We start from the raw sequence: 19,232 nt of genomic DNA on the forward strand, positions 1-19,232 counted from the left end.
AAGCATTAAAATATGTCCAGTTTTCCAGTTCCTTCATTAAATTTTCAGCTCATGTGATGCGTTGAACTTATGATCAGGTAGCAACAACCTATGCAGCACCTACTGGAGAGAACAAGTGACCCCCGAACTGACTGAAGGAACAGAGCAGAACAATTATTTTTCTATTACAGGATGTGCACTAACATCTGCCGCGCGATCACGATTCAACCCTTTCAATTAAAATTGGGAAATTTGAATCACTGGGGTTAGAATGATCAAAGTACAATTTACACTGCATTAATTTCTCATTTTGCAACACAAAATGTTGCATTGTGCTGCACCTTCATTCTCGAAAGAGAAACAATAGTAATGTCAGGGATACTCACAGCTGTGGCAGGTTTCTCCTGTGTAGCCAGTCCCTGCGCAGTCACAGTAAAAGGTACTCCAGGACTGAGAGCATTCTCCGTCGTGCTCACAGTAATTTGGCAAACACCTACAATTACAAGAGTTGATGTTATGACAACCATCTTGCTTGCAATGATAGTAACGAAAATTGCTGGAAATACTCAGCAGGTCTAGTAGCATCTGTGGAGAAAGAAGCAGAGTTAACAGGTCATCAGAACTGGCAAAGGTCACTGACCTGAAACATTAACTCTGCTTCTTTCTCCACAGATACTGCCAGACCAGCTGACTATTTCCAGCACTTTTTGTTTTTATTCCAGATTTCCAGCATCTGCAGTACTTTGCTTTTATTTTATAGCTTGCAATAATGTCCCAAGTATTCGAACAGACTCTATGAGAAAACTAGATGACATACTGAACAAAGAATGCACTGGATGGTTCAGAATGGTAGTACATGTCATGTAAAAATTTAATATTAAATGTACTCATGTAAACATCTCTGGTCTGTCTAATTATCAAGGATTTTCATGAACTTGAGTCAAAACATTGGGGGAATTCAGCTGTATGAGAAAATATGTGCTTTGTTTTAGAACTAAAGTTGTAAACAAAGAAAAAGACAGATTTTGCTAACAATATAACAGCATCTGAATGATGCACATCATTATTAATCCGCAAATTGTCCAGAAACTTGTAGCGAGGAAGAGATACCCTGTGAATCGGCAAAAGTTATTGACTGATTTGTGCTGCTACGCCAGCATCCCGTGGTTAATCTCCATGATTTTCATGAAGTTGCCATACTTGCAAATTAATTTCTCATTAAAATTGCCAGAGAAGCTTAAGTCGAATAATTATTGGTAAATTACCCTTTCAATAACATGGGATTACTATTGTCAAATATCCACCATTAACATCCTGAGGGTCAACATTGACCGGAAGCTCAATGGGACCAGCCACAAAATACTGGAGCTACAAGGCTAAGTATTCTGTGTCAAGTAATTCACGTCATGATCCTCTAAAGCCTTTCCACAACTGACGAGGCACAATTCAGGAGTGTGATGGAAAACTCTGCACTTGCCTGGATGAGTGCAGCGCCAACAACACTCAAGATGTACACCACAATCCACTCAAGTGGAGGGAGAAAAAAGGAATGCACTGGTAGTAGGGGACAGTATAGTTCGGGGGATTGACACTGTTCTCTGTCGCAAAGAGCAAGAGTCCAGACAGTTGTGTTGCCTGCCTGGTGCCAGGGTTCAGGACATCTGCTCAGGGCTGGAGAGGAACTTACAGTAGGAGGGGGGAGGATCCGGTTGTTGTGGTCCATGTTGGTACCAATGACATAGGCAGGACAAGGAAAGAGGTTCTGCATAGTCAGTATGAGGAACTAGGCGCCAAATTAAGCAGCAGAACCTCGAAGGTAAATAATCTATGGATTATTACCTGAGCCACATGCAAATTGGCATAGGGCAAATGAGATGAGAGAAATTAATGTGTGGCTCAAAGACTGGTGTGATAGAAGTGGGTTCCGGTACTTGGGGCACTGGCACCAGTACTGGGGAAAGTGGTGGCTGTACATTGGGACTGTCTACACCTGAACCATGCTGGGGCCAGTGTTCTAGTGAGCTGCATAACTAGGGAAGTAGAGAGGGTTTTAAACTGAATAGTGTAGGCAAGGGATCAAATTTGGGAAGATATGGTAAATCAAGGAGTAGAGACAAGGTAAGAGAGAAAGGTATTAATATGGGAAATGATAAACAGATTGTGACAGGAAGGGACAGAGCTTACAAATCTAAGAGTAAATCAACAGATAAGGCTAGAGGTTAAAAAAATAAATAAAAGAACAAAACTAAAGGCTCTGTATCTGAATACACATAGCATTCAAAACAAAACAGATGAACTGAGAGGGCAAATAGAAATAAATGTGATCTGATGACATAAACGACATAGATTGGCACCTGAATATTGAAGGGTACATGGCATTTAGGAAGGACAGGAAGCTAGGAAAAGGTGGAAGGGTGGCTCTGTTAATTAATAATGGTATTAGGGCAATAGAGAGGGATGACCTAAGTTCAGGAGACCAGGATGTAGAAGCAGTTTAGGCAGAGATGAGAAATTATAAAGGCAAGAAGTCACTTCTGAGCGTGGTGTACAGGTCACCTAACATTAGTCACACTGTGGGACAGGATATAAAGGAAGAAATAATGGCAATTTGTCATCAAGGTACAACAATATTTATGAGGGATGTTAACCTACATATAGACTAGAAAAATCAGATGGGCAGAGATAGCCTAGATGAGGAGTACATAAAATGCTTTCAGGATAATTTCTTGAAAAAATACATTCTGGGACCAACCAGAGAGCAGGCTATATTAGACCTGGTATAGTGCAATGAGATAGGATAAATTAATGACCTTATAGTTAAGGCACCCCTAGGTTGCAGTGATCATAATATGATTGAATTTTACATTCAGTTTGAGGGAGAGAAGAGTGGGCCCGACTAGAATTTTAAATTAAAATAAGGGCAATTATGAGGACACGAAAGCAGTGCTAGCTAAAGTGAACTGGCAAATTAGGTTAAGGGATAGGTCACGGAGTCATAGAGTTATACAGCACAGAAACAGGCCCTTCGGTCCATTGTGTCTCTGCTGGCCATCAAGCACCTATCTATTCTAATCCCATTTTCCAGCACTTGGCCCATAGCCTTGTATGCTATGGCATTTCAAGTGCTCATCTAAATACTTCTTAAATGTTATGAGGGTTCCTGCCTCTACCACCCCTTCAGGCAGTGTGCTCCAGTTTCCAACCACCTTCTGGGTGAAAAAACATTTCCTCAAATCCCCTCTAAGCCTCCTGCCCCTTACCTTAAATCTATACCCCCTGGTTACTGACCCCTCTGCTAAGGGAAAAAGTTTCTTCATATCTATCCTATCTACGCCCCTCATAATTTTGTATACCTCAATCAGGTCCCCCCTCAGCCCTCTCTGCTCTAAGGAAAACAATCCTAGCCTATCCAGTCTCTCTTCATAGCTGAAATGCTCCAGCCCAGGCCAGATCCTGAAGCTCCCCTGCACCCTCTCCAGTGTAATCATATCCTTCCTCTAGTGCGGTGCCCAGAACTGTACACAGTACTCCAGCTGTGGCCTAACTAGCGTTTTATACAGCTCCATCATAACCTCCCTAATCTTATATTCTATGACTCAGCTAATAAAGGCAAGTACCCCATATGCCTTCCTAACCACCTTATCTACCTCTGCTGATGCCTTCAGTGATCTATGGACAAGTACACCAAGGTCCCTCTGACCCTCTGTACTTCCTAGGGTCCTACCATCCATTGTATATTCCCTTACCTTGTTAGTCCTCCCAAAATGCATTACCTCACACTTCTCAGGATTAAATTCCATTTGCCACTGCTCCGCCCATCTGACCAGTCCATCGACATCATCCTGTAATCTAAGGCTTTCCTCCTCACTATTTATAAAACCACCAATTTTCGTGTCATAAGGACACAAGAACTAGGAGCAGGAGTAGGCAATTCAGCCCCTCGAACCTGCTCCACCATTCAATATGATCGTGGCTAATCTCATCTCGGCCTCAACTCCACTTTCCTGCCTATTCTCCAGAACCCTTCAACCCATTACTAATTAAAAATCTGTCTATCTCCTCCTTAAATTTCCTCAAGGTCCTGCATCCACCGCACTCTGGGGTAGTGAATTCCACAGACTTGCGACCCTTTGAGAGAAGTAATTTCTCCTCATTTCTGTTTTAAATCTGCTACCCCTTATCCTAAAACTATGACCTCTCATTCTAGATTGCCCCACCAGAGAAAACATCCTCTCTACGTCTACTTTGTCAATCCCCTTAATCATCTTATATACCTCAATTACATCTCCTCTCATTCTTCTAAACTCTAGATTAATTACCTGGTTTATCCTTGCTACCCTTCTTGAATAATGGTACCACATTCACTATCCTCCAGTCCTCTGGTATCTCTCCTGTGGCCAGAGAGGATTTGAAAATTTGTGTTAGAGGCCCTGCTATCTCCTCCCTTGCCTCACATAACAGCCTGGGATACATCTCATCTGGGCCTGGGGATTTATCCTCTTTTAAGCCCGCTAAAACAGCTAATACTTCCTCCCTTTCAATGCTAATTTGTTCCAGTATATCACAATCCCCCTTCCCTGATTTCTACACCGACATCATCCTTCTCCATAGTGAACACAGATGAAAAGTAATCATTTAAAACCTCACCTATGTCCTCCGGCTCCATAAACAGATTGCCACTTTGGTCCCTAATGTGACCTACTCTTTCCCTGGTTATCCTCTTGCCCTTAATATAATTTTAAAAACGCCTTGGGATTTCCCTTTATCTTGCCCGCCAGTGTTTTTTCATGTCCCCTCTTCACTCTCCTAATTACTTTTTTAAGTAGCCCCCTACACTTTCTATACTCCTCTAGTGCCTCCGCTGTTTTCAGTGCTCTGAATCTGCCATACGCCTCCTTTTTTTCCCTTATCCAATCCTCTATATCCCTTGACATCCAGGGTTCCCTGGACTTGTTGGTCCTACCCTTCACCTTTACGGGAACATGTTGGCCCTGAACTCTCACTATTTCCTTTTTGAATGATTCCCACTGGTCTTATGTAGACTTTCCTATAAGTAACTGCTCCCAGTCCACTTTGGCCAGATCCTGTTCCATCATATTGAAATCAGCCTAGCCCTAATTCAGTACTTTTATTTTCGGTCTCTCTGTCCTTTTCCATAACTACCTGAAATCTTAGAGTGTTGGTCACTATCCCCAAAATGCTCCCCCACTTATACTTCTATCATTTGTCTTGCTTCATTCCCTAGAATTAGGTCCAGTACCACCCCTTCTCTTGTAGGACTTTCTACGTGCTGGCTCAAAAAGCTCTCCTGTATGAACTTTAAGAATTCTGCCCCCTTTAAGCCTTTTGCACTAAGACTATTGCAGTTGATATTGGGGAAGTTGAAATCTCCTACTACTATTACCCTATTATTTTTACACCTCTCTGAGATTTGCCTACATATCTGCTCCTCTATCTCTCCCTGACTGTTTGGAGACCTGTAGTACACTCCCAGCCAAGTGATTGTCCCCTTTTTGTTTTTAAGTTCTACCCATATGGCCTCATTTGAGGAACCTTCTAAGATATCATCCCTCCTTACTGCAGTAGTTTACTCCTTGATCAACAGTGCAATGCCACCTCCTTTTACACCCTCCCCTGTCACGCCTGAAGATTCTTTTTCCTGGAATATTGAGCTGCCAGTCCTGCCCTTCCCTCAACCATGTCTCTGTGATAGCAATAATACCATATTCCCATATGTTAATCTAGGCCCACAATTCATCTGCCTTACGAGTAAGACTCATTGCGTTAAAATAGATGCAATCCAGCCTGGTGTTATTCGCTTGTACATTAACAGGTCTATATTTACTCTGCCTTCCAGACTGACTCAGTTTCTCTTCTATATTTGACTGTGCATCATCCCCTACTGTACCTTTACTCTGTATCCCATCCCACTGTCAAATTAGTTTAAACCCCCGCCAACAGCACTAGCAAACCTCCCAGCAAAGACATTGGTCCCATTCTGGTTCAGGTGCAACCCGTCCAACTTGTACAGGTCCCACCTTCCCAACACATGCCAATAAAGATACAGTGGCCGACATTTAAAGGAATATTTCAGAATAGATACATTTCAACGAGAAAGAAAAATTCCAAGGGTGGGACCTGACTTCCGTGCTTTACTAAAATAGTTAAAGATAACAAACTTCAAGAAAAAGCCTATAATTGTGAAAAGATGGGAGGCAGGTCAGAAGATTGGACAGAATATAAAAAAACAGCAAAGAATGACTAAAAGATTGATAAGGAGGGTAAAATTAGAGTACGAGAGAAAGCTAGCTAGAAATAAAAAAAGACTGATACTAAGAGTTTCTATAGATATTTAAGAAAGAAAGAGTTAACAAAGTGTGCGTTGGTCCTATAGAAAGTGAGTCCGGGGAATTAATAATGGATAATAAGGAGATGGCAGATAAATTGAACAGATATTTTTCATCAGTCTTCACTATTGATGGTACAAGTGACATCCCGCTATTAGCTGTAAGTCAGGAAATGGATGGTGGGGAGGAACTCAAGAAAATTACAATCACCAGGGAAGTGATACTGAACAAATTGTTGGAGCTGTGGGCTGACAAGTGATGAAGTGATGGACTAGAGTGTTAAAAGAAGTGGCTATTGACATAGTTGATGCATTAGTTTTAATTTTACAAACTTCCCTAGATTCGGGGAAGGTTCCGTTAGATTGGAAAATAGCCAATGTAACTCCTTTATTCAAAAAGGGAGGGAGACAGAAAGCAGGAAACTAGAGGCCAGTTAGCTTAACATCTATCTTAGTGAAAATATTGGAAGCTATTATTAAAGACGTTATAGCAGGGCATTTAGAAAAATTCAAGGTAATCAGGCAGAGTCAATATGGTTTTGTGAAAGGGAAATCATGTTTAACCAATTTATTGGCGTGCTTTCAGGGAATTACATGTGCTGTGGATGAAGGGGAACCGATGGATGCATTGAACTTAGATTTCCAGTAGTCATATGATAAGGTTGACAATACCTGGCAAATGGAGTATCATGTGGGAAAGTGTGAAATTGTCCACTTTGGCAGGAAGAATAAAAAAGAAGCATATTATCTAAATGGTGAGAGATTGTATAACTCTGAGATGCAGAGGGATCTGGGTGTCCTAGTGCATGAATCACAAAAGGTTAGAATGCAGGTACAGCATCTAATTAGGAAAGCAAATAGAATGTTATCGTTTATCGTGAGGAGAATTGAATACAAAAGTAGGGAGCTTATGCTTCAGCTATACAGGACATTGGTGAGACCACATCTGCAGTACTGGTCTCCTTATTTAAGCAAGGATGTAAATGTGTCAAAGGTTATTGCAGAAAATAAAAGCTCATGGTGTAGGGAGTAACATATTGACATGGATAGAAGATTAGCTAGCTAACAGGAAACAGAGAGTAAGCATAAATGAGTCATTTTCTGGTTGGCAAGGTGTAACGAGTGGTGTGCCACAGGGATTTGTACTGGGGCTTCAACCTTTTACAATTTATATAAATGACTTGGTTTCTCTGAGTTCTGTGACTCTTTGAAATGCTCTTCCTCAAAAGGCGGTGGAAGCTGAGTCTTTGAATATTTTTAAGGCAGAGGTAGATAGATTCTTGATAAGCAAGGGGGTGGAAGGTTATTGGGGGTAGGTGGAAATGTGAAGTAATCAGTTCAGCCATGAATGTACTGAATGGCGAAGCAGGCTCGAAGGGCCGAAAGGCCTACTCCTGCTCCTAATTTGTATGTTCGTATAGAATTTATCTTTTGGGGGTGAAAACCCTAAAATCCAAAGATTTCCAACAAGATGATGTCAGGCTGTATAGAAGGAACAAAAACCTGTTCAACCGAACAGCCCATTCTTCTGCTTATCATGTACAATCTAATGAATTCTAACCAACGTTTTTTCATCTCTGAGAAAACTCATTTGTTTTCTCTTTATTACACACACACATAGATAGATATATACACACACACACCCACAGTTATGCACACGCCTGCACACATTTAGTTTCCCTCACCATGACCATTGCACTCCATTCTTTTCAAACACTGTGTAGGTGGATTATACCAGCCCATAATAACATATATACCATTTCATCACATTGCCTAGTCATGTTCTTCTTTGCCTGTCTCTTAATCTATTGCCATTAATTTTAAAGAAAGTAGCAGCCCACCTTTCCTTGTGACTCCTGAATAATGTGCCCAGAGTAAGTCATTTTTCTCAACATAATCATCACTTCTCTCTTCGTGCACCAGTTCAAGGACTCTCACATTAGTCATTCTTCTTGCCCAACTAATTTTGAGCACGTCTGTAGGATCATAACTCAAACGCCTCCGATCCTCTTATTACTTTAGCATTCAAGGTCCTATTTTTACATCAGTACAACAGCATGCACAGATTTAAACATCCTACTTAACACCATCTGATTTTATAGTTGTACAGAAACTGTCATGTATTCTTGCAGTCCTCAAGCCAGTCTCCAACCAAATGATCACCAAATCTTTTTTTTGAACGATATTGGACCAAATTTTGCTGCAAAAAATAATAGCGTGATCATGATGCATGCAATTATGAATGCTCAAATTGGTTAACAAGTTTAGGGGATTAAGAGATACACTGTGAGTTGTGAATCTCCGGAACTTGCTGGCTGATTTACACCACTTCGTATTTGTTTCACACAAATGGCACCTCACCTGTATCCTTCCCATTATTTTTAAGACCTTGCTACATTAGCACATTAATTGCCCATTAAACTTGTCGCAGAAAGTGAGGGCTGGTAATTAAGAGTGTAAGTACCCTTTTAACAAGTTGATAATTATTAATGAAATGCCAATCAACATCTCTGGTCCAATAAGGGAACAATTAAAACTGTTCAGTCTCATTCCTGCAGTGAGTAAAAAAGATTCATAACCCTAAGGTAAGAAATTTCTCCTTATTTCAGTCCGAAAGGATCAATCCCTTATCTTGAGACTTTTTTTACTTGTTCATGGTATGTGAGCATCGCTGGCAAAACCAGTAGTTGTTGCCCATTCCTAATTGCCCTTGAGAAGGTGGTGGTGAGCTGCCCTCTTAAACCACTGCAATCCATGTGGTGTAGATCCACCCACAATGCTGTTGGGGAGGGTGTTCCTGGATTTTGACTCAGTGACAGTGAAGGAATAGGAATGTGGTTTGAAGGTAGAATGATGTGTGACTTGGAGGAGAACTTGCAGGTAGTGGTGTTTCCAAGCATTTCCTTCTTGGTGGTAGAGCTCACGGATTTGGGAGGTGCTGTTGAAGGATGCTTGGCAAGTTGCTGCAGTGCATCCTGTAGATGGTCCACACTGCTACCACTGTGCGCTGGTGATGGAGGAAGTGAATGTTTCAGATGATAGATGGGGTGCCGACCAAGCGGGCTGCTTTGTCCTGGGTGGTGTCGAACATCTTGAGTGTTGTTGGAGCTGCACTCATCCAGGCAAGTGGAGAGTATTCCATCACACTCCTGACTTGTGCCTTGTAGATGGTGGACAGGCTTTGAGGAATCAGGAGGTGAGTTTCCCTGTGTTATATATTTCCCAGCCAGGGGAAACAACCAGTGTCCACCGTCAAGCCCCTTCAGAATCTTGTATGTTTCAATAAGATCACCTCTCAATTTGCTAAACTCCAGAGAGTATAGTATGGAGGAGGCAGTGGCGTAGTATTAATGTCACTGGACTATTAATCCAGAGGCCTAGGCTAATGCTCTGGGGACATGGGTTCAAATCAGCAGATGGTGAGATTTGAATTCAAGAAATAAATCTGGAATTTAAAAGAAAAAGCTAGTCTAATGGTGACCATGAAACATTGTTGACTGTTGTAAAAACCCATCTGGTTCACTAATGTCCTTTCGGAAAGGAAATCTGCCATCCTTACCTGGTCTGGCTTCCATGTGACTCTAGACCCACAGCAATGTGGTTGACTCTTAATTGACCTCTGAAATGACCTAGCAAGTTCCTCAGTTCAAGGGAAACTTGGGATGGGCAATAAATGTTGGTCTAGCCAGTGATACCCACATCCCATTAACAAATTTAAAAAAAATTACTCAGCCTCTCAACATAGGACAATGCTCTGATCCCAGGAACCATTCTAGTGAACCTAAAAGAGATTGTATGCTGGTTTGAAGCTTAAAAGCCTACCAAATAATCAGCAGGACATGTTATAGTGCGGTAGGGCATTCACTATTCAATCCAGGGTCTTACATATTGGGGCCTTAGAGAAATAAAGAAAGAACTGGCTTTTGTATCGCCCCCTTCATGACCTCCAGTCATCCTAAAGTGCTTCTCAGCATTTTGAAACATAGTCACTGTTGTAACGTAGGAAACCCAGTAGCCAATTTTCTCCCACAGACAATACGTTAATTAATCAGATCGTCTCTTTTTAGTAATCACGTCTGACAGAAAAATATTGGCCAGGAAACTGGGAGAACTCACCTTCAAATAGTGTTATCCAAGCTTTTGCGTGGACCTAAGTGAGCAGACGGGGCCTTGATTTAGATTCATTTATAATTTGAAGCAGGATTCATAATCTGATCTGCCGCAAGCAGATCCGAAGCTATAATGGGTGAGGAGGACCCATTTTAATGGTCTTTAATGGCTGTGTGTTTCCTGGAATCTAACCATCAGTTTAAATTCATTGAAGCACATTGAGTTGTTGATTGCTTGAACTGAAATGTTTCATGCTGATTTAATGCCAGGTCTGTATCTGGGATCCCTTTAAACAATCACCTACCTTTTTTAGACATTCAGGAACAACAATTTCAATTTGGCTTAACTGAAGCATAGCTTTTTTGGTGAGTTTACTCTTGCATGACATCTTGGGGCATTTACTACTGGCAAATAGTGAGGCATACTCATTATCAAAGGTCAAGTGATTAATCTCCAACTGCTGAAGTGCTAAAGTAACAGTTTCATCTAAAATATGAGAGGACAGGTTGGATTGCATTGCCTGTAGATTACCATCTGGCAGCATACTTACAATGCAGCAGTAAATGTGACACATACATACCGCTAAAGGCACTTAACTGCCAGCATGAAGAAAGACGTGCATTTATATAGTGCCTTTCATGACTTCAGGACGTCCCAAAGCGCTTTGCAGCCAATGAAATACTTTTGAAGTGTAGTCACTGATGAAATGTAGGAAATGCAGCAGCCAATTTGTGCATAGCAAGATCCCACAAACAGCAATGTGATAATGGCCAGAGAATCTGTTTTTTGTGATAATGATCGAGCGATAAATATTAGCCAGGACACCAGGGATAACTCCACTGATCTTCTTGAAAATAATGCCATGGAATCTTTTGTGTCCACCTGATATGGAAGACAGGGTCTCAGTTTATTGTCTCATCTAGAAGATGGCACCTCTGACAGTGCTGCACTAGTGTATCAGCCTAGACTTTTGTGCTCTTGTCCTCGAGTGGGATTTTAACCCACATCCTTCCAGCTCAGAGGCAAGAGTACTACACACTGAACCATGACTGACAATTGCCCCTCACCCCAACTAGGGTTTTTTTTTAATGCCATTTGTTCTCAATATTGTTATGACCAGGTGAGAAAGGTATCTAGGGGTCCCTCTCAGTCTTCATCTGGTCTTACTGCAACAGGGTTTAATTTTTAAACACACCTGTGTTTTCAGCTCCCCCTTGGTGAATCCTTCTTCATCGCTATCCAATTATAAGGCAAAGAAACCAGCATAACAGGTTTTCTCAGGTTTAAAGAAGAAAAATGAAATTTTATTAAATTTAAACTCTAATTTGGTTAACGCTTATGGATACATGACATGCCCACGCTAGCATGCACATGAGATACACACATGCAGATAGAGACAGAAAGAGAACAGAAGAAATAAAGTGGCAAAGTTTGAGGCAATATCTGAGGAGTTTTTTTGTGTTATGGTTCTTCGAGCTCACTGTAGAGTCCTTGATTGTAGGTAGACCTTGCTTTTCGTTGGGGCCCAGTATTGTTCTTAAACCTTGTTCGCTGCAGAAGACTTTTCTCTCTTGGGGTTCATGTGTCTTCAGTGGATTTGGAGTTCCGTGAGAAAGAGATGGGAGCAGACAGACAGGAGAGGCTGTGGCAAGCCAGCCAGGAGAGATCTTCTCAGTCCAGGAGCATTCTGCTTTCTGCCCAAACTGTTAGTACAAATTAAAAAAGCTGAGGTTGTCCAGCAGGTTAGTCATCTGACTAGCTGGTTTGACCATGTCCATTTGTATATTCGGCCATCTTAGCAGTCAACCGAGAAAGCGAAGTCCCCCAACTTCAATGTCTGATGATCAAAGTCCATTGTGGGTTGAATGCGTCAGGGAATGGCTGCTTTGTCCTTCCACATGCTGTCTTTTAATATGCAAATGTCTTTTCCAGCCACGGCTGATCTGTTCAACAAGTCCTTTCTTAACTCAAGCAACAGTTTAAAATCAATGTTCATGACACAATTAATGTGCCTCATTCTTGGCAGGTGGGGACCTAGCATGACAATATGTATAAATTCACCTAGCCCTTCCAAATATATTTGTTGGTCACTTAAATTTCCCTTATGCAGGAAAATTGTCGTGCAAGTCTTCCACAGGTTCAACTTGTCCGATCTACAGCTGCCTTCATTTTGGACAGAAGCTACAGCCTTTTTCTCTAGCATTTTTTGCTTGGGTCTTCTTCATATAGTTGTGTCCTTGTCACAAAGAACCATATTCCTATAGTTTTCCATTTCCTGCACTGACCAACCCAGCAATAAGATTCAAAGGGCTGAATGTTTGGGGCCCCATAAAGGCAGAAATGGAGGCGGGGGCCCCCCGGAAATACTAGCAGCGGAGAGTGTATCAGTTGCAGACTGCCATTCCCAGTGCCAGACATTTTGGAGGAGACGGGTTAGGGGCCCAGGAAGGCTGTCTGCCTCCACGAGATGGGCAGGCAATTAGGCTCATTAAGAATCTTGTTAAAGGTAAGTATAGGAGGCTGACTGGGATTTTCCAGCTGGTCTCCAGTTTTTCAACACAATGGAGGGGCAGATCAACTACCTGGATGCAGGCACCTAGTGGCAGGCTGGGTTCTCCCTGCCTGCCTGGGTGGGGGTACAGCCAAAGACCATCCTGTAGAGGGGCTCAAACCACCGCCCCTCCCCAGTGGTGGTTTGGCTGCTTTTTCTGTTTTTTTTATTAATTTTTTTTAAGTGGCTGAGAGGGTACCTTCTTGTTGAGGCACCTTCCCAGTTACCTTGTACTGCTGCCAGGTGCTTCTCTGAGGCTGGAAGAGCTCTGATTGGCCCTCCAGCTTTGAGAGCCTGTCCACTGCCCTTAATTGTTCAGGAAACCCACCTCCATGCCAATTAAGGGCTCACCCATGTGAAAATCATAACTTTAATTATTTTCCCCCGAGTGGCGGGTTTCTGACTCGAAAACAAATCCAGCCTTTGCTTCCTGCCTCTGTGGTGAAAATTCAGCCTAAAATCTTCATGATCTCACTTTCATAGCACCGACAGAAGACTGATTTGTTTCAGATGGATTCTCTACCTGTATCAACAACAAGTTGCAATTATATAGCGCCTTTATAATGTAGTAAAACATCTAGAAATATAATTAGCCAAAGCTCGACGCCGAACTACATAAAGAGATTGTTACATTTTTATGTTGTTTTCGGGTTCCCAGGTGTTGGAAAGAATCACACTTTAAACTTGGAAGGCTGGAGTCAGTCTCATTTATTACAGCATCATGCTCTCTGCAACAGAACCTGATTCAACTGGTTGTTGTGTAACATATAACATGACTCCACAGTGCAGCTCTAAATGTTGCCCCCCCCCCCCCCCCCACTGGAACACTTACACATAACTAGTTTCTAACTAATTAGTTCCTAACACTTTACAGATAGTATAACAATATATAACATATATAACAGAGATATTAGGATCAGTGGCCAAAAGTTTGGTCAAAGGGGTAGGCGCAGGCGTGGAGGGCCGAAGGGCCTGTTCCTGTGCTGTAATTTTCTTTTCTTTGTTTCCAGGAGTGTTAGAAAACAGGAGAGAGGTGGAAAGGTTAAGGCAGAGAATTCTAAGGCTTAAGGCCAAAAGGTTGATGTTAGGATCCTAATGCTGCTCCTGGAATGTCCAACTGAATTAAAGTGGGTAACTACTGGTTAAATATTATGACTATTACTTGTTACTAGTAATCATGCATGACATTTCTCTCCTGTTACATGTTATACTGAAGTAATTGCCATTTAAGGCCTCTTTGATTGAATCCTATTAATTCTCCATTTGTTAAACAGTTTGATGGTATCAAGAAGACAGATCCTGTTAAGCACACCTGATTATTGCAGTTTGTAAGAGTTTGTCCAATCCATTAAGGCTTTTTTTTATGTTTCACCAGCCTCCACTGAGACCCTGTTGAGTTTAATCCAAACACCCAGACACAACAATCGTTTCAAGTGGATTTGCTTAACTTGTGTCAAGCACGGACATCACACTGAAGACTGTCTGCTTCATTGTTTAAAGCATATAAGTTTTCAAGCTAGGTCCCATGAGGGGATCAAAGCAGTCTTTAGATTTTTTTTTCTGCCTTCAGATATCTCTACTGCTGATTTCCTTGTTATTTGTTACTGCGGTCTAATAAAGGAAACCTTTTCTTCAATGGTATCATTGTTTTCCTTTGGGTAGCCAAGAATATCGTTTGGATGTTAATAGTCTGGATCCACAGGAGCGGATCCACACACACGTAGGGGTGTGTAAGAATATCAATATGTTCCTCCATTACTTTTATTTCTAACGTTTCTAACAAAGACATAACAGGAATATAAGTGAAGGAGATTGCTGGATTACAAAAGGCAATATCTTCCTATAAAGCATGCATTAAAAGTTGTTTACAATAAAGCTATGGCTCGGGAAAACGCATTGATAGGAAGTAACAGTTGACTGTCTAGGGCAATTCCGGATGGGCAATAAATGCTGGCCTAGCCAGTGACGCCCACATCCCATGAATGAATAAATAAAAGTATAGTGTAAAAAGGTATGGGGCCTTTCATCATGATCAGTTTGGACAACTGGGTAACCATTAAAAAAATCAGATAGTGTTGCAGCAGAAAGATGGCCAAAAAGAAAATGGTATAAAGCAGATGCCTCGTTTAACATAATTAGAAAGAAAAAGACTTCTTGTTACCTTTGAGACTTTTTACCATGAACAGGCTTGGAGAAGCCATCTTCAAGGTTCCTCATTAAAATCCATGCACGTAAGTATCAGACGTGAGGTTAATGTGTGCTACTCTGTATGGGCGCTTCAGATTAATATTTTGTCTCTAGCTTTATGAATCTTTAAAGGACTTATTCAACAAGATGTTTCACACAGAACAGTTCAAAACTATTGATTTAAAGTCAAGGCATATCTAGAGTTTAGTATCTGACATATTTAGTGCAGGCAGATGGAGCTGAGGTAGATGATCAGCCAGGATCTTACTGAATGGTGAAGTAGGCTTGAAGAGCCAAGTGACCTACTTCTGTTTATATTTCTTATGTTCTTATCTCCAAATAAGTTTTTAAAAAATTAATTCACAGGATGAGTGGCACAGTGGCGCAGTGGTTAGCACCGCAGCCTCACAGCTCCAATGACCCGGGTTCAATTCTGGGTACTGCCTGTGCGGAGTTTGCAAGTTCTCCCTGTGTCTGCGTGGGTTTTCGCCGGGTGCTCCGGTTTCCTCCCACTGCCAAAGACTTGCAGGTAATAGGTAAATTGGCCGTTGTAAATTGCCCCTAATGTAGGGAGGTAATAGGGAATGTGGGATTACTGTAGGGTTAGTATAAATGGGTGGTTGTTGGTCGGCACAGACTCGGTGTGCCGAAGGGCCTGTTTCAGTGCTGTATCTCGAAAAAAAAATGAGAGTCGCTGGCAAGGTCAGCATTTATTGCCCCTCCCTAATTTCCCTTCAGAAGGCGGTGGTGAGCCACCTTCTAGAATCCAACTGAGAGTGGTTTGCAAGGTCATCTCAGAGTCAACCACATCGCTGGGTCTGGAGTCACATGCAGGCCAGACTGGGTAAAGACAGCAGGTTTCCATCGCTAATGAACATGAGTAAAACAGATTTTGTTTTTAATGATAATCCGGTAGTTTCTTGAGCACTATTGCTGGGACTAGCTTTTTAATTACAGATTTATTTAATTGCATTTAAATTCCCCATGCTGATGCAACTGGATTTGAACTCCTGTCTCTGCTTCATTAGTCCAGGCCTGCTAGATTACCAGAAGGGTCACTGACCCGAAACGTTAACTCTGCTTCTCTTTCCACAGATGCTGCCAGACCTGCTGAGTGATTCCAGCATTTCTTGTTTTTATTTCTGCTAGATTACTAGTCCAGTAACATAACGACTATGCTACCAGACCCCTCCAAATTTACAAATCTTTTCAGTGTTAAGTGGTCAAATTCTGCCATCTGTTATATTGTTTCCTGCAGGAAGCATTTTACTGAGCTTCATCCGAACTGCATGAGAAGTAATTTCACTTCCTGCACCTAGAAATTGGAATGTGCCTAATGAGGCTAATGGCAGTACCACAACAAATTGCTTTGCCGGTCTTGTTTGTTGTTGCGGGTACCAGTTGCAGCCCCAGTGGCAGTTGTCTAGTCCCGGGGGGTGGGAGGAGGCTCGGGGGAAGTTTGGGATATGAGTGAAAAGCAGCAAGATTGGCCAGGTGATTAGGAGAGCTTGGTGAGGGCATTGAGCAGTTGAGAAGTGGCCAGTGGCAGCTCACAGATTTAATGGGGAGCCTGAAGGAGCCCTCCTGGTCCTCCAAACTCCACAAAAAGGCTTATGACAAAAACATAAACTAACCATTTGAGGACTGCTGCCTTGTCTGCCAAGCACCTGAAAAAACTGACGGCATCACGCACGGCACGAGCTGTGAACATGCGCAAACAATTTTGCACAGGCAAGGGGCCTAAAGTCTGTTAAAGGCATGTTCTCCGGATGCCTAGGGAGGAGCCTTTACTAACCTGGCAGGCATTATTTCCAACACAGAATGAGCATGTGCATGCCACCTGTTACATTGGGCCCTTAGGTGCCCATTTTACATCTAAAACAGGCATAGCACAATCCAATTTCTAGACAGTGTTGTTTTACCTCTCCTCAAATCAATCATTGACTCTTCAGCATTCTAGTGAGTTATCTGTTGGATCCCTTTCTCATCTAGGGTGTTGTGTGTGAGATCCACTCATAATTCCTTACGGTCTTTATGACAGTCACTAGGATTATGGCAACCTATTCACTGTTGGTCTGCCTCGTTCAATATGCCATACTTTTCGATGAGGGAGGGGGTGCTAGTTGCATCATCCCACTGATAGATGTGCATTGTTTCTGCTCCAATGCTCCCCAAGAGCTTGAGGCTGGGTCTCTAGGATCTGACCTCTCAGTAACCTTGGTTTCTGATACATTGAATGTCCTTCGCCTTGCTGTTCTCCAATTATTGCTTTGTAAGACTGAAGTTTTGTACTGAGTTAATGATGTATTTTAAAAAATTATCGTGAATTATGATTGCAACCAAGCAAATTTTAAGAATATGCAAATAAAAAAAAAAAATCTTTTGGGGGGAGAAACAGGAACCAGTGCAATTTATAAATGTATTTTAGAGAGCTAAAGTTGGTTGACATGCATATTTGATTTAGTTAATTAATGCAGACATTGTTAATTTGTGTATATTTTTAAATAAGTAACATTATCCATTGATATTTTAATTGCGAGGAAAAGAACTTGAACATTCCTCAGCAGCTGCTGAAATCATTAATGAATGCAAATCACGATTCTGTTCATGAACCAACGAGAGAGAGAGAGAGAGAGAGAGAGAGAGAGCGCTAAATCTCGCTATACTAGTTTCCAAATAGGGAACGAACCTATCACTAAGTCAGTGTGAAGTTTGGCTTTGGGTCCACTGAGGCTTGAGGCTGTGATGTTACTGTTAAAATATCTTTCATCTTTGTTTTTTCCCTGTGAATACGCGGGACCTTCCTTCCATTTTTTATTTTCATTGAAGTAGTTAATTCAATCACATCTTAGAATCATAGAATGATACAGCACAGAATGAGGACATTCGGCCCATCCTGACTGTACCGCTTACATTCCCCTGCACTTTGCCCACAATCTTGCGATTATTTCCCCTTCTAATTTTTTTCCTTGTTGAATTTATTATTGAATCTGCTTCCACCACCCTTTTAGGCTGTTCATTCCAGATCATAACTCTCATGCTTGTATGTGTGGGCTTGAGTATTAGAGACTAAACGGGACTTGGAAGAGAAACTGAATGTAACTCTGTGCTTTGGGGAAAACACCTGACCTGGAAGTTATTTAAGGCCAAATGGGATATGTAGTAGCAGTGAGAAAGAAGTCTTTATTAAAAGCTTGTTAAATCTTTGTTAAATCTGTGACTTCAAGAATGATTCTTTTAGATGGGATGTGACAGTAACAACTTGCTGCAAAAAATAAATTCTCATTTCTCTCTGGTCTACACAGAGTGTGAAGAACGGAGTTTGGTAAGTGAGTGAACTTTAAGGGTTAATCTCTCAAAACTAGTTTTTGTTTTGTTTTGTTTATATCTAGCAGTTAATTGAAATTCCTGTTTCATTAAGAAATAAGTTAGGTTTCTTACAGTTTTAAACAGGGGTACACGAACACTCTGAGAATAGCTGTAGTTAGTTAATTAGTTAGCTAGCTTAAACTGGTTTCTGAGCTCTAGCAGAGCTGACACAGTATTGTTTTGAGGATAAATTGAGGGGACACTCAGTGCTGCTTATCTGCATTGAGCGCTGCTGGAAGGCACAGAGTGTTAAGAAGGGAGTTTGGTAAGGAGGGGAACTACAAATTAAGAAGAAAATAAATTTGAGTGCACAGATGTAAAGTGAGAGTTTGGTGCATGGGGGGGGCTCTTTTCTTTCTTTCTTCTTCTACCTTTTTTCAGCCTCCAGTAGCTGCTCCTCTCTTCGGTGCAAGGCAAGAAGTTGATTGGTGAGTAACTGGTAAGTTATTTTACTTCTCATTGTAATAAAAGTTTTTTAAAGTTACGTTATAGCAGGTCAGCACAGCCAAGTAGAATATACGTCCTGTGGTATGTGGGAAGTCATGGACGCACTACGTGTCCGAGACAAACACATCTGCAGGAAGTGTCACCGGCTGCAGAAGCTTGAGCTCCAGGTTTCGGAACTCGAGCAGTGGCTGAAGTCACTGTTGTGCATCCGTGAGGCAGAGGACTACGTGGATTGCACATTTA

General features: G+C 41.7%; 1 protein-coding gene across 3 annotated transcripts in view; it reads right to left on the reverse strand.

Moving 5' to 3' along the window:
* The window catches only part of LOC137371882 (contactin-associated protein-like 5), a 761,481-nt gene that overhangs the window by 526,781 nt on the left and 215,468 nt on the right, over positions 1-19,232 (reverse strand). For all 3 annotated transcript variants that reach the window (XM_068034863.1, XM_068034865.1, XM_068034866.1), the window contains one exon: positions 366-472. In XM_068034863.1, the coding sequence (XP_067890964.1) occupies positions 366-472 (107 nt within the window). The remainder of the gene's footprint in view (positions 1-365; positions 473-19,232) is intronic.

The sequence above is a fragment of the Heterodontus francisci genome, chromosome 7 (assembly GCF_036365525.1).
Source record: "Heterodontus francisci isolate sHetFra1 chromosome 7, sHetFra1.hap1, whole genome shotgun sequence".
NCBI classification, from domain to species: Eukaryota; Metazoa; Chordata; class Chondrichthyes; order Heterodontiformes; family Heterodontidae; genus Heterodontus; species Heterodontus francisci.